Source organism: Echinops telfairi, unplaced genomic scaffold (genome assembly GCF_000313985.2).
Source record: "Echinops telfairi isolate 266 unplaced genomic scaffold, ASM31398v2 ScPeMD7_9;HRSCAF=40, whole genome shotgun sequence".
In the NCBI taxonomy this organism is placed as follows: Eukaryota; Metazoa; Chordata; class Mammalia; order Afrosoricida; family Tenrecidae; genus Echinops; species Echinops telfairi.
The window spans coordinates 78206099-78222744 of NW_022103906.1; the positions used below are offsets into that span (position 1 = coordinate 78206099).

The 16646-nt window shown below is 43.0% G+C and overlaps 1 protein-coding gene across 1 annotated transcript in view; it reads right to left on the reverse strand.

Annotated features, from left to right (window-relative positions):
- Positions 1-14096, reverse strand: part of RAB10 (RAB10, member RAS oncogene family) — a 77593-nt gene extending 63497 nt beyond the window's left edge. Inside the window, exon 1 of the mRNA XM_004696072.2 lies at positions 13507-14096. Within this exon, the coding sequence (XP_004696129.1) occupies positions 13507-13633 (127 nt within the window). The 5' untranslated portion in view covers positions 13634-14096. The remainder of the gene's footprint in view (positions 1-13506) is intronic.
- Positions 14097-16646: the final 2550 nt, after the last annotated feature.

The following is a 16646-nucleotide window of genomic DNA, read 5'->3' on the forward strand; positions in this document are numbered from 1 at the left end:
TTCTTAGCCACTTAATATGCTCAGTATGTTCCCACACACCAATCCAGGCAAATCATTCAGAGAACAAGGGAATAGTGTGGCTTAACATCAAGAAAAGTGAGATGTATTCTTTCACCATACACAGTCAAGCTGTGCGCTCAGCAGACAATGAGAAGCTGAACTATATGAAAACAGGGCATCAGGATCAGAAGGCGGCTTATTTATAAACTGTAATAAGCAGATGACACAACCTTGGTTGCTGAAAGTCAGATGAACTGAAGGACTCACTTGCTGAAGAAAAATCAAGAACTTCAGCCTATAGTGTAGTGCCAGCAGTGAAGAAATCAAAGAACATACTCCAATGGGTATGTCTGCAGCACAAGACCTCTTTGAAGTGTTAAAAAGCAAGGATGTTACTTTTAGGACTGAGGTGTGCCTGATCAAAGTCATATCTTCAATCACCTCATATGCACACAAAAAGTTAACGAATAAGGAAGATTAAGGAAAAATCAACCTATTTGCATTACAGTGTTGGCAAAGTATAATGAAAGTCCCATGGGCTGCCAGAACAAACAGATTTGGCTTAGAAGAAAACCCATAATGCTCCTGAGAAGCGAGGATGGTGAGATATCATGAGATATCATTTCACGTATTTTGGACATGTTATTAGGAGAGACTAGTTTCTGAAACATAACTGCATACTTGGTAAAGTAGAGGGGGAGTGAAAACGAGGAAGCTCCTCAACAAATGGAATGACACAGTGGCTTCAACAACGGGCTCAAACCTAACAATTGTGAGAATTGTCCAAGACAGGGCGGTGTTTCGTTCTGTTGTACATAGGGTCACTATAAATTAGAACAACTCAATGGTACCTACCAATCATCTCGTCAAAAAGGCACCAAATGAATGTTTAAAATTCATACATAACAGTTAATGCCTAACTTAAGGACAACAAAGACATTCTTATAAGGCTAAAATTACATGGATATTTTAGTATATTAAGAATTCATGGAGTAGGGGGTATAAAAAAAAATTTAAAAAAAAAGAATTCATGGAGTATATACAGGCCTTGGTCAGAAATAAAAAGGAGACGCTCTCTCCTGAACTCTTCTCCTGCACCTCCACGTAGACCACCAAGGAGGGCTGAGCTCTTTCCCCAGCTCCCAGCAGACAGGACAGATACTGTGGCAGTTACATAATCTCCTGTCAACTTGTGCGAAGGGATGTCAATTAGGTCAGAGCCAATGAGGCCTCTGTGTGGGCATGGGCTTCTCCTGAGGATTCTGGGAAATCTGGTATTTCCTCCTTGGTTCTGATCACACCCTGGAGACATAGCAGCTGATAAAACACATGGACCAACCCTGATGCAGCCCTGGGTGCTGGAGAAGCCATGCAACTGGATCCAAAGACTTTCCACCCACTGGCCTGTGATCTTCCTGCTTTCAGCATCCCTGCATATGCTGTGTTGAGTCTGTTGATAACATTATAGACTGGTATCGGAAATATGGGCTAATATTGGACTAATGGAGTTGATCTAGATTGGGCCGCTTTCTTCTTTTTTTTAAAAAAATGTTTTGGAGGGGATGTTAATATACAATTGCTCTTTGATATAAAGCTCTCTACACACACACACACACACACACACACACATAAAAGCATAAAACTGTTTTTAACCCATAACGACCCTATAAGAAAAAGTAAAACTGGGTCCAAAGCGTTCCCAAGGCTAATATTTACCAAAGCAAGCAGTCACATCTCACTTCTGTGGAGTGATTAGAACTCAAAAAACCACTCATTGCCATTGAGTCAATTCTGACTCATAGTGACCGGATAGGCAGGGTAGACCTGCCCCCTGCGGGTTTCCTAAACTGTAACTCTTTATGGGAGTGGAAAACTTCCTCTTTTCCCTCAGAGTGCCTGGTGGTTTCAAATTGCTAACCTCGTGGTTAGCAGCCCAATGCATAACCACTATGCCACCAGGGTTCCTGTGGAGTGACTGGGGGGTTTGAAATGGCAACCTTTAAGTTATCAGCCAAGAGCTTAATCACGGAACCACCAGGGCTTCTAAAAATATACAAAGCGGTCGAAAATTCAAGATGTTCAAAACTCAGCAAAACTGAGTCAGATACCTTATTATCCAATACTACCTGCTATAATGTATTGTTCCCACTGCAGTCCTGAGACAAATTATGAATTTGCTGAACCTTTGAGGTATTTTGTTGTTGTTGCTTTTATTCATCATTGTTTTTTGTATCCTACAAAGTAAGATCAAGAGTCTAAGACTTAACTTGATACTTTATTCTTTTCATTTTTTTTTTCAATCCTACAAATTGGAATACATCAAGAACCTAAGGCTCAATTCAATACTTTTTAAAAAACAGTAGTAAAGATACCATTCCTCCTAAATATACTAGATGTTATGACTTAAAAAGTGGGATCAAGAACCTTTTGGAGACAAAAATCACTTCATATTCCAGTGAAGATGGTAAGGAAAAAAAAAAAAGATGGTGAAGAAAGTTCTTTCAAACCATTCCCCTTCTCTCCAAAGCCTCACTCAAATAAGAAAAACAATAAACATAAATTTCATCCCAACAAAGATACTTTTAATTTTAACCACACAAAATATAAAGGAAAAAAGTTTACAATAACTTCAAGAAATACTGATGAAGATACCACAAGGACCATCAATTCATGCCTCCACATTCTGGAAAGATTAGCAATAGGAAGTATCACGTACCTGGCAGAAACTGAGAGCTGGCTAAAAGGCAGGATACCAAGAAGGATGAACTGGATTCTGGAAAACCTGAAACAGATGCTTTGAATTCAGGAACTTCAGGTTCAATTAAGTGTGGGAATGAAATCGAAACGGAAAACCAAAACCAAACCCGCTGCTATCAAGTCATGCCACGTGGAGCAGCTCCACATGTGCGGGGTGAAACAGCACTCCGCAGACTTCCCAAGGCTGTGATGAACTTCCGTTATCGGTAAGTAGATCACCAGGCACAGACACCACTAGGTGGGTTTAAACTGCCAATCTTTCAGTTAGTCCGCAGGTGCTTAACCATTTGACTCACCCAAAAACTAAGCTGAAACAGGGAGACTAAAAAAATAAGGACTACAGACAAATTTAAACAATGAAACTAAAATCCATATTCAGATTCAAGAACACAAGTACCCAGACTGATTAAACACTGGCCCCCAAAGTAGAAAGGTCTGAAGGTCTTCATAGCAACTGAGTGGGGCCAGAAACAAGGCCTATGGCACTATAAACAAAGCACTACTGCTCTGAGTGCGTCCCCAATGAAGAAAACACGGGCTCTGTTCCATCAGCACCCTGTAGCAGCGCTCACAAATTAGAAGCCCTGCCTGTATTTATAGAGCTTGCAAACATCTTGACCCATTCTTAATTATGAATGTAAAACCTGAAATCACCGATCATCTGAGGGAAAGCCGGTAGACCAGTGGTTCTCAACCTTCCTCAAGCCGTGACCCTTCCATATAGCTCCTCATGTTGTGATGACCCCACCCCCAACCATAAAATTATTTTTGCTAATTCATCACTGTCATTTTGCTACTGTCATGAATCGGGAGACCCCTGTGTAAGGGTTGTTCGACCCCCAAAGGGGTCACAAACCGCTGCTGTAAAGAAAGGGTTCCCTAATTTATTTGGTCTACCACCCCCTTTTCAGGAAAAAAAAATTAGTGCCTCTTTCAAAATTAACTACTTTTGTACTATAGTCAACAATCCAGGACAAAGTGTAGGTATCTGCTTTTTTTTAATCGCTTTATTAGGGGCTCATACAACTCTTATCACAATCCATACATACATCAATTGTTAAAGCACATTTGTACATTCATTGCCCTCATCATTCTCAAAACATTTGCTCTCCACTTAAGCCCCTGGCATCAGCTCCTCATTTTCCCCTCCCTCCCCACAAACCCTTGATAATTTATAAGTTATTATTTTGTCATATCTTGCCCTGTTGGACGTCTCCCTTCACCCACTTTTCTGTTGTCTGTACCCCAGGGAAGAGGTCACATATAGATCGTTGTAATCGGTTTCCCCTTTCCAAGCCACCCTCCCTCTACCCTTTCCCAGTAGGTATCTGCTTTTACAGCACCCCTGAACCATTCCAGTGTCCTTCAGAGGGCATCATCACCCACTTTGGGAAAACACTGCTCTATCTAAAGTAAAATACAGATCAAAACAGGAAGGAGAAAGAAGTTGAAAAAAATGTCAAACATGTTCTCCAAGAAGCAATCAAGAACCAAGCCATAAAACCCACTGCCACTGAGTTAATTCCAACTCATATGCCCCTATATAGCATTTCTGAGGCTGTAAATCTTTATAGGAGCAGACAGCTTCATCTGGCTTCTGTGGAGTAGCTGGTGAGTTTGAACCGCTGACTTTTAAGGTTAGCAAGACTAAGATGCCTAAAAAAAGAACAGAAAACAAGAAAGAGCTATTAGAAACTTAAAATGTGGCAGCCAATAGAAAATCTCCCAGAAAGCAGACTAAATTAAAACTGCAAGTATTAACCAATATATGAAGTCAAATTATCTAATTAAAGAACAAAAAGAGAAAAGGAAGAAAATATAGGAAAACTCTTAGAATGGAAAGCGTGAAAAGGTCCACAGAGTGCCCAACATAATGGACCAATAAAAAGAGCCACCAAGGAACAGATCCACCAAGGAACACTACTGTGAAATGTGTTACGAGGAATAATTAAGGGGGGTGGGGGGGCTTCCAGATACAAAACTGGTGGCATCAGATTTGCCAGCCATCACAAGCTAAAAGACAACAGTGCAATGCTTTCAAAATTCCCAGGTAACCTATATTCCATGCAGATTTCCAAGTCCGTGAAGTCCATTCAATGGAGAAATAAATAAAAAAATTATGCCGGGACAACTGGATTTCTACAGACAGAAGAGTGCAGCTGCCCCCCCTACATGTAAAAATTAAATCCAGGGAGAAGTCTTCAGAACTTTTGTGTTTGGCAATGGACTCTAAGGACACCAAAAGCACAAGGAAAAAAAAGATAAATTGGACTTCATCAAGCTTTAGCGCAAAGAATGTTATCAAGAAAGTGGAAAAGACCACCTTAAAAGTATTTAAATAAGAGTAAATACTTGGAAATCAAATATCTGCAAAATAACTTTTAGAATTCTGCAGTCAAATTACATACACTAGGTCTGAAGCAACAGTGAAAGGAGGAACAGGGATGCCCCTCCATGAACAACAAAGGACCTCCTTTGTCATGAGATCAGAACTAGATATTGCCCAGCTACCACTAGTGAGCACTGTGACTCACAATTACACTGGAGAATCCTGATCAAAAGAAGGTAAATAAGGAACAGAATTTCAAGCCTGATGGAATCAAGACTTTCTTCCAGAGTCTGTCAGGGTGAAGGAATTCCTTAAACTATTCTTCCAATATAATCTTTAAACATTAAATTTTAAAATATTATAATCTTTAAATCAAACAAAAACAAACTCACGGCCAACGAGTCAATGCTCATTCATAGCAACCCACTGTGTGTTTCTGAGACAGTAACTGTTTATGGGAGTAGAAAGCCCGGTCTTTCTCCCGTGGAGCTGCTGGTGGTTTCAAACTGCCAACCATAGGGATTGCAGCCCAACACACAACCATGACGCCACCAGGGCTCCTCTAAAGCAAAAGTTGAGTTTAATTATTAATTAGTAAAATACAGCTGCCTTGAACATTATGTTCTCTTAAGAACCAAATATGGGCTCAAAATGGCAACAGCAACTAAAGTAGTTTACATAGGAAACTTAGGGGGTAGTGAATTTATGCTGCTGGAGGAGAGAACTCAGAAAAGAAACGTGAGAATGGTTGCATAGTTTGAGAACACAATCAACAGTACTGACTGACACATGTAGAAATTCTTGATAGTGTATGAAATTGTTTCTAAGAGCTCTTATACTGCAACAAAAAAATAAATAACCCAATTAAAAACTGGACAAAGGATTTGAACAGGTATTTCTTCAAGGATACACAAATGAATACATGAAGAGATGCTCAACAGTAAGGAAATACAAATCAAAACCACAATGAGATAGAATGGCTATAATTTTAAAAACTAACAGAACCAGAAAATATACAACAGCAAGGGGGTGGAGAAGCTGAAACTCATTTCCACTGCGGCCAAGAACGGAAGCTGATGCCTGCACTCTGAGAAACAGTTTGATGGCTCCCCAAAAGGTTTATCACAGAATTACCAACCACATGACCCAGCATTCCATTTTGGGGTATATATGACAAAGAAAGAAAGCAGGGATCCAAAGAGATTCTTGTACGTCAATGTTTACTGCAACACTATTCACAACAGCCAAAAGATGGAAATAACCTAAGTGTCCATCAACAAATGAATAAACAAAGCAGAATAAAATGCAGCCTTAAAGAGAAAGCGTAACATAGATGACCCATGAAAACACGTGGCTTGAATTAAGTCAGACTCAGAAAGATAAATACTGTTCGGCTCCACTTGTAAGAAATACCTAACATAGGCAAATATATAGAGATCAAAGTGCATTAGTGGTAATCAGGGGCTGAGAGTAGGGTGAAAGGGAAGAATTGCTTAACAAGCAGAGTGTGGGGAATAAATAGTGTGATGGTTGCATAATGCTGTGAAAGCCATTAATATCATTGAATGGTGCACTTAAACGGGTAAAACAGTCCAAGTCTCCAAAAACTTTACTCCAGCACACACCCATTTCTCAAGAAGCTACTAAAGGATAACATGCTTCATTAAAACAGGTGGTAACTCAACAAGATGACATGGCAAAAAGCAAGGTACTGTATCCCACAGAACAGAGAGGCTAAGGGAATTCCCAAAGCAATAGCTGTCCGACTTGCCTAACTTAGATCGGTGACGAAATTGTATAGACTGTAATATACATTCCAAGATAAGTAAAACAAATGGTTTTGCTTAACCCATAAAAGAATGCCTGCTGTACACTTTCAAGATCTGTCTACAGGGGATCAAATGACAAGAGCAACTAACTAAAAGATTAGATATGAACCTAAGAACTCAGAAAAAGGAGGTGAGAATGGTTATACAATTCAAAGAATGCAATCAATGTCACTGAACCGTACATGTTGAGGCTGTTGAAATGGTATGTTCTGCAATGTATGTTCTGAAAAACAGTAACACACAAGACACACACACACACACACACAACATTTAATGATGGGACATGATGCTCCCCAAAAAGTTCATGGAAATATTAATTGCATGATCTTCTAATTCCATTTTTCCACAAACTCCTTGAAGCCCCTCATACAAGTAAAACTTGGAAAAACCTAAATTTTAGGTATGCTACACTGATGTCAATCTCCTGGTTATGATACTGTAACATCTAAGCAATTTAGTTTTCCATCCCGCAATTTATACATAGTTTGTTCGTGACATTATATATTATAGTTTTGTAAAATGTTACCACTGGGGAAGCTAGGTAAAAGGTACAAAGGATCTTTCTGTATTGTTTCCTACAATTATCTCAATAAAAATGTCCACTTAAAGAAGAATACATAAGCACTGCTATTAATATGAAAGTGACACTATCCTTTGTTCTGATTTTGATACACAGTACTTTTTCTGTCTCCAGAATAATGGTTTTTCCTATTTGTGAATGTTTTACAAGAGGGGATGCTCTGTTTCTGGGTCACTGGAAGTGTAGTTCCATCCTCAGTTGCTATTTTCCTTAAAAACACATTATCGTCTCTGGAAAGAAGAGCTCTGGTGGTGTAGTGGAAGCAGAAAGAAACAGAAAGCTCTCACTTTGCTAACCGAAATACAAATATGTTTTTCTCTCATTTCAGATCATCCTTCAGAATGAGTTTTCTTCATCAGAATTTCGTTCTAGTCAATTTTTTTCCAGTTTATCTTCTCATAATCCAAATTTAATCCAAATTCTATCAGTCCAATTACTTGTTTATTTAAAAAGAGCCAAATCTATGACCTTTACAAGGTCTCTAAAGTCTTTATTACTAAATCATCTCTACCAGCAGTTTTCAAATGTACATTTTAGTCAAACAATTTATGATTAATGCTAAATAACAGTCTCTTTTGGAAATCCATATCTACAGTATAAGTCCCCACTTGTGTGTTCATCACAGCTGCTGACACAGTACTGACTGAGCAACTTTGGACAGCTACAAGTTTAAAAAATTGCCAGTATTCCTCCTATCCTTCATTCCCTTTCACAAACCAAACAAGAATATGTCCTTTGTCACACCTTGCATACTATTACACACCATAATCATTGGGGGTGTGGGGGTGGGATTCCTACTATCGGTTCTGCTATTATGCTTTGGTTGCAAAGACAAGTAAATCGAACAAAGACCCCTGATATTCAGTGCTGAATATCACAAAAAATTTTGTTGCTCACTTTCACAAAAAATAAAACTTTCATTATTTTTCCATTATTATTATTATCTATTTTTCTAACTATCCCATCACTTCCCCAGTCCTCAACCAATGAAAGAATTCACAGAATGAGAATCATGGGCATGAACAGAATTTACCTAGACTCTGGTCAGAGCTTCCTCAGTAATTAGTTAGTGTGAGCTCTTGAAAGTCACTTGCTTAGCACCACACCGGTCTCAGCTCCCTCAACCCTTTCAGGGTTCATATTCTTTAAGGTTCTTACTGCACTGTCATTCTGCGATTCTGACATTCCAAGGAGGTACACACAGATACACAAAACAAAGACAACTCTATCTTCAATACCTTAAACTGCAGACGGAAACAAAAACCCATTCCACCGAGTCGATTCTGACTCATTATGGCTCTATGGGGCAGAGTAGAGCTGCCCCACGTGGTTTTCAAGACTTCCAGGTAATCTTCCAGGTGCAGACCGACACATCAGAAAGCGCCACAGAGAACCCCCTAGGACTCACTGTCTACCCATTAACAGTAGCTAAAGCCTGTAACAATGACTGGTTGGCTGTGATAAATGCTCTGAGGGAACTGGGTCAATGTTAACAACGTTTTTATTCTAAAAGTACATGTTCCAATGAAAGAAGTTACTCAAGAGTGCTGGCATTCCTGTAGCATGAGCCTTAGTGTCACAGTGGTGTCCAGACATGTTTAATTAGACAAAAGATTTTGCTCATTTCTGTAAAAAATGGCCTCTGCATATACAATGGGCTAAACGCAATTTAATCATCTGGTTCTGAAAAACACAGGTCGGTAGAACCAACCTATCTTCCAAAGCTTAGCAAAACCAAATAATCAGGAAGACAATGAAAGGGGATGCATTTACCCCTCTCAGAAACAAGACCCTTTACTAATTTAACTTCCTGCACAAAGCCCAGAGACGCCATCCCAAGCTTGAGGTGGAGGGAGACTTAAGACACCAAAAGGCAACAAGTCAAGTTCAAACATCAGCCTACTAAGTAAAAGCTATGATTCCACATCAACCACTGAAATGTTGCTCACCTAAAACCCAGTATACCTCTCTTTAGTACTTCTTTTCAAACAATTTTTGAACTCCCAAGACCACTCTTGGCCTAAACTTACTCTATCATCAAAACAGCAAATATTCTTAAAATCTGATTCCAATCTAGTTCACGTCATCCTCAATGAGCAGGTGAAAAGGAAATCACCGAAATTAAAATGGATTCTGTATTCCAGGGTCCTGGTTGTACTGTGAGCCTGCCTGCGTGCCTTATTTATTGTGCACCCATTAAAAACAGGGGCTTTTCTAGGTGCTTAGGAGCCCTGGTGGCACAGTGGTTAAATTGTTTGGCTGCGAACCAGAAGGTCTGCTGTTCACACTCCCTAACCTCTTCAGGAGAAAAAAAAAAGGGGGCAGATGCCACCACTTCTGTTGTACATACAGTCAATACGAGTCAGAACTGACTTGATGGCACCTAACAAGAATATTAGCTACTGCTATAAAGATTATAATCTTGGAAACCCCATGAGGCCATTCTACTCTGCCTTAGAGAGTGGCCTTGAGTTAGAATCAACCCAGGGGCTGCGTTGTTTAGCACACATCACAAGAAAAATACTGAAAATCTCTGCCCTGGCACAGCTAGTGGTCTTGAATTCACTTGAGATTGGTGAGTATAAAAAACAGTCACTTGTTGCAACCAAGTCTGCTATAAATCTGACCATAAAAATATACACAACGTCTGACATAGATGTGCAGAAACTAAAGTATAGGGAAAATATTTCAATACAGTAGTTGGGTTTTTTTGGTTGTTGATGTTTTTACAGTAGTCTTTATAAACACTTTTGTCTCTGGGTGGCACAAATGTTAAGTATTTGACAATCAGCTGAAAGGTTGGAGGTCTCCCACCATGAGGGGTTTGGAAGACATACATTCAACTTCCCAAAGGCCTTGAGGACCCAAAGAAGTGGCCTTATTTTTACACACATGGGTTGTCACAATACAGAATCAGTACAAAATCAACTTGACAGCAATTAACAACAATAACAACAAATAAAGCGCATGTTCAAGGAATCGATGACCAATAAACTGCCTGAGATAATGTGGGCCTGCCATATTTTGGTCGTTTGGCTCCTCTGAACACCTGCAAGATGACAACATCTATACAAACCTCTAGATGTTCAATAATCAAGTAACAACCCATATGTTTCACTATCATTTACACCAAGAATGCTCTTTAAAAAAAAAAGGGGGCCTCTCAACTGATAAAAATCCTACAAGTAATACATATTCAAAGTAAACCTGGTCTCTATCCATTGCTCAATAGTGACTGTGACTGTATACAACTGCTTAGGCATGTCCTGCCCAATATGGCTGCCACTCAAAAGGAGGGACTGAGCCCTTGGAATGTGACTAAGATGATCTGTTACTGTAAACTATATACCAGAAAAAAACATTGTATGGTCGCTCCATTTTTCAATCTGGAATGCACAGTAAAATAACAATTTGGATATGCTGGGTTGAAATTATTATCTCACCTGTTCCTTAACATGGCCACATTTTTCCCTTTAATTACATGGCTTGCATCATATTCCTTTTGGACAGCATTGATTTAAGGTAATAGACTTCCAATACCCTCACAAAATTAATATATACAATGTGTCCCCATTCCTAAGAATTGTATACTTAGGTCTTGATTAATATACTTAGCTTAAACTATTATACATATATATACATATATATATATCACACAAGCCAATCAAGTTTATATCAAAAGTGTATATAGTTTGATTCTAAAATGAAATGGTTTAGCAGGTTAACTAACAAAAATGTGGGTGTCCACTGTGTGAAGGGCACGCATGTAATCCATAAAGTAACTTGCTGCCACACTCCAGCAACAGAAACTACATACAAATATTTGGCTACTACGTACTGCATTCCTATAATGTGCCTTCCACCACGCTTTACTCTCACTGAGCCCTAAAATCTTCACCACCACCCTATTTGGTGAGTGCTATTATTACTACTATCTAAAGAAAAAACGGAGGCAGGGGTTAGGCAACTTGTCCAACTGACCCACTGCTACAAACCTGTGGAACCAGAATTCCAACCCAGCCAGCATGTTTCTGAAAGACAGGTCTTTCTACTCAGACTCAGGTCTACCCTGTCCTATAGGGTTGCTATGAATCGGAATTGACTACTAGATAGCAGTGGTGGGCGATGGGTGGGTGGGTGGGTTGGTAGGTAGGTAAGTGTCAGAATGGACTGGGTGGCGGTGAGTTGGTCTGAAACAAAACCGCTTCACATTTTTCTAAGTCAAAGAATTAGCCAAAAAGATGATGTCATTACTGTACAGGGCTGGATTTTAGTTGTGAGTATGCATCCATTACAAAAAAAGTTTACAGAGTTCATGGAGATAGCACTTTGCTTCCTCCTTTCTACCCCACCCTTTCCAAAGGCGCCACATGAATAATGTGAATTAAACCCCTTATCTTACTATAAATTGGTTCTCTACTCCCCTTCCCAGAAAGGCCCCATCCCATTTCTCTGGGCGTCCTTCAGACTTTATCTTAAACACCATCTTCTCTAAGCCAACCCCCTTGGAACTCTTCCCTAGGCTAGTCATTCAGCCCTCCTCCCTTTGCTAACCCATTTGTAGTCCTTTCCACAGTGATAGCCCTCACCAGATCGCTCCTCAAGGCAATTCCACTTACTCCAGGAGACTGAAACAGTGCCTAGTATTAGATGCTCAATAAATATCTGGACAATGTAGTCACCCAATCTACCAGTGATGGCTAAAAGTGGATTAAAAGCAAACTTAAACGTGCTAATTCATAAGACAGAGAACAAGTTCTAAATGTCATGAAATGTAACAGTATAAAGGTACGATCGAATTTTTAAATAGCCACTTGCCCAATTTCAATATAACTTGTTTCATATGAAAATGAATTAAGTAGCTGATGAATATTTGTCATATGAATCCAAATCAGTGATTTCAGTATTGCTACAAATGGTTTAGAATCAGCTTAATTTCTGACCATTCTCAAAGTTCACAGAAGCCTGCAAAGGTCTTTTCAAAATCATTATCAATATGAAATTAGTTACACTTAAAATGGGTTTGTTTCTTTGCACTGTCCCAGAACTGAGTACTTGCTGGGCTCTAAGTGCCCTTTAAGAAATGTATTACGTGTGTGTTGGGGGGGGGGGGTTCACGTACAATTCATGGGGCACAATTAAGTTATTGATGCCACAAAAATCTCCCAACCACCATAAAGGGACTTTCCTAGAACCTTCCCGTTCTTTTTCGGAACGGGAAACCGACTCAAAAGGTCCATCTTTAATGAGCCACACTCTAAGTAATTCGGAAACAAGAGGTGAAAGTACATTAGCCGTCCTTAGGGCTATGACTGGCAAAATACTTTGCGTAAACGCCAGCGTGAAGTAAAAGGGAAGGAGAAGTTGACTTCACTGAAGTCGGATTTGAGCACAAACCGAGAGGACGGCTTCTGCTGAGGTCAGGAGCAGCACTGGGCAACCATCAGGCCGGCGTGTCCCACCCCAAGCCCCGGGAGCCTCCGATTGTTTGACACATCAATGGATTAGTCAACGCGGGGGCCATTCATCCCCCCCCCCTCTCTAATTTGCCTTAATTACTCTTCACACAAACGCTCAAGTTTACTCGAAGTTATGACCATATGGAAGCTTCTCTTTGCCCCGCGTGGAAATCCAGGCCTTTACCAAATGACCACGGACTGCTCAATCCCAACCAGGAAAACAGGGAGAGCCCTGACAAAGAGCAAACAGCTAAGGGGCCCCGCACAGAATCGGAAGACGCTCGGAGGCCGGAGGGAACGCCGTTCAAAGGCGACCTGGTCCCCGAAGGCAAAGCCCAGTGGGAGCCTTAAACGCCAGCGATCGGATGGAAGGCAGGCAGGGGAGGACCCCGCCCCAGGAAGCTCGATGCCGATTCAAACAGCAACTTGGGTCTGTCGCCTGGGATCGGGATCGCGGGAACAAAGGCGTATATTACGGGAAGCAAGATGTCTGGAGTCAGAGGGACGGTCTGCAGCTGCCGAGGCTGGGCGCCCTCCGCCCACAGGTCTTACCTATGGTGGAGATGAAGGTGGTATTGAAGGCATCATCCGAGAAACGAAAGAGGACGCAGGTCTTCCCCACGCCCGAGTCCCCGATCAGGAGCAGCTTGAAGAGCAGGTCGTACGTCTTCTTCGCCATTGGGAGGAGCGGCTCAGGCTCTCGCCGCCGGCGGCCCCAAGGGATCGGTCCCTCTCACTACGGCCAACTCCCCACTCCGGCGTTCTCAGGCCGGAGGACCGGGCAAGCGTGGGGAAAGGGGGGGCTCGGAGGGCGCGGGCGACCTACGAACGGCCTCGTCGAGGAAGCCCCGACGGTGGCGGCGTCCGGTGCCTCCGAGGGCGGCGACCACAGCTCCACAGCCTCTCCCAGCCGCTCCGCCCGGTTCCGGGGAGTCGGTCGGGACAAAATGGCCTCCCCTCCCCCCTCAGGGCTGCTCGGTTGGGACGCTCCCATGGGCTAGCGAGCAAGCTCTGCCGTCGAGGGAGCGCGGCGCGGGCGAAGGCCGCCTCTCCGGAGCAGCAGCTCTGCGCTAGAACGCGGCGATGGTGCCACCTGAGAGGAGCCCGAGCCGACAGGCTCAGCTACATAGCCACAGGAAGCCGCGCCGCGCCGCCCCGGCCAGAGCCACCTTTTCCCCGTGCCCTCTCACGCCGGCGTGCGCGCTGCCTGAGACGCACGCACGCAAGCACGTACGCCCGCCCTTCCCTCTCGCCCTCCCCCTGCGGTCCCGTCTTGCGCATGCGCGCAAGAGGGCGCGGGGGCACCCGGGGGCGGAGGGTGGAGCGCTCGGGGCTCCAAACCTCGTTCGGAAACCGAGCCGAAACCCGAGCGGCTGGAGGGCGAGGCCGCGGGCGCGCTCCCTGGGGCCGCCTGATAGTGCGCGGCGTTACGAGCACGCCCTGCGGGCAGGCGCTGCCGAGTGACTGCGCAGGCGCGGGACGGGGCCTCGCCTCCGCACCCTTCCCGCCCTCCTTGGGGACGTCCTCCGGACTGGGCTCCCTTGGGCCGCTTGTCACGATGTCGAGCAAGGAATTTAGCGATGGTCTTGGTGGCCATGTATCCCTGTGTGGGTGTAGCTCGTAAACGCAAGAAAGGGTCGCGTCCCGAGTGCTTTAATAGCCTCTTTGCTGAAAGGAGACGCCCCCTGGAGTGCTCACCCTCCGGGGGCTTGTCCTGACCAAAGGTGCATTCGGTCTCCGTCCCAGTTTGCTTAAGGAATGAGAGCCGGCGTTCCGGAGGGCAGGAGTCTGAAATCGGGAAACGTGGCCATGCTGCTCAGGTTAGAATGATGTCATCGGCCTCCCTGGGCGAGGAGAGAAGAGGTCTTGAAAACACTCCCCAGTGGAAATAGGGGCTGCGCCCTGCATGGAGCACTGGGCTCCGGCTCTTGGGGTCGGTCCTCTTGGAACCCGGGAGATATTAAGACCTCTTCTCTGAAGGCAGGGCCCCTCCCGGAGACCAAAATCCAGCCACTGATGTCAAAATGTAATGGGGAAGTCTACCCCTACCCCAAGCCCACCCCACTACCTTGGCCCTTCCCTTTTCTCGGCATGCTTCACTCCAAACGCCTGGGCTGTGATTGCCAAGTCGTTGAACGCGATGGGCTGGTTCCACCTGAGAGCAGTAGAAACCCTGGGACTTCGGGAAAGCAAGAACAGGAATTGGGGGAAAGGAACAGCAAAATAAAAACTACGCTCGAATCCACCACCACCACCCCCCCAACAGGCTTGTATATTTAGTGTATAATTAAAGCGGATCTTTCAGGCACTTGTAAACCTATTTCATTCTGGGGCTTAAAGATTTGTCATAGATTTTTCCTTCCCAACAATCTCTAAACCTTCTGGTACTGAAACGCTTGTTTTCTTTAATACATCCCACTCCTCAGTTCATGTCTCTGACTGTCCAACTTAGTCATGTCACTTAAACGTCTTAACCTCTATGACTCATCTTCCACTTTGTAATGTCTTGTGATAATGTCAACAATTCTGAATTAGACTGCCTATGTTGTTAGCTGCTGTCCCGTCAACCCATGGCCACATATAGACAACAGAATTTGGGCCTGCAGGATCCTCACAATCACTAGAGTGTCTTCAAGTTCATAATTGCAATATTGTACCAATCTATCGCACAGAGGGTCTTCCAAGCTCTCATTGGCCCCTCCTTCACCAAACAATGTCCTCCTCTAGCAATTGATGTTTCCTAATGCAATGCCCAGCGTGAGCAGCTTGGACCATGTTCTGTTGTGATCCATAATTTGTTTTCAGTGGCCCGTTTCCTGGAGTAGACAACCAGACCTATCTTCTTAGTCTGGAAGCTCTACTGAAACCTGTCCCCAGGAGTAACCCTACTGGCAGTTGACCTATTGATGGGTTCAAAAAGCCTGTGGTGAAAATGAAGTGGAAAGATTATTGGATTTTTCCACGAACTTTTTGAGGCCCACTTAGCTTCCAGGATTATAACAACATGCAAACCATCACAGAGCAACAGACCAGACAGATGGGTGTCACAGACAAGCTATACAATGACAAAATAGGTAATGCTCAGGGTTTCACAAATCTGTGATTCGTTCAGAGTTGCAATGTTGAACACTTGCGGAAAACGTTCAGTGTTCGCTTGATCCTTCCTTTCAAACTACATTCAATTAACCCTCATACTTCTAAACATTTTAGATTTTTTTAATATAAAAATTCTTCTTTGGAGAGTAATATAACTACATCACTCTAAGGATTACAAAAATAATCAAAACTCAAACTGAAACAAAATTTACTCTAAGTGGTTATTCTATGTATATGAGGAGATCATTCTGATTCCAAACCAACGATCAATAGATGGAAGTGGGTGAGGAGGGAGAAGAAAAGAAGATCAACCATTGGCAAATTTTAACTCAGTTGAATCCTGCCCTCCCCCTTTTACTGACTCAACCGATACAAAATCCACTGCCATGAAGCCAATTCTGACAGTGGCCCTATAGAGAGCCTCTGAGGCTGCAAATCTTTCTGAGGGCAGAGAACACCATGTTTCTACCCCAGAGTATCTGGTGCATTTACTCATGGACCTGGCAATTAGCAATCCACCACTTACTAGCCAGCACTATCAGGGTTCCTATGAAATCAACTCATATTGGGTCTCAAAGTGGTCTCTGCAGGTCCAC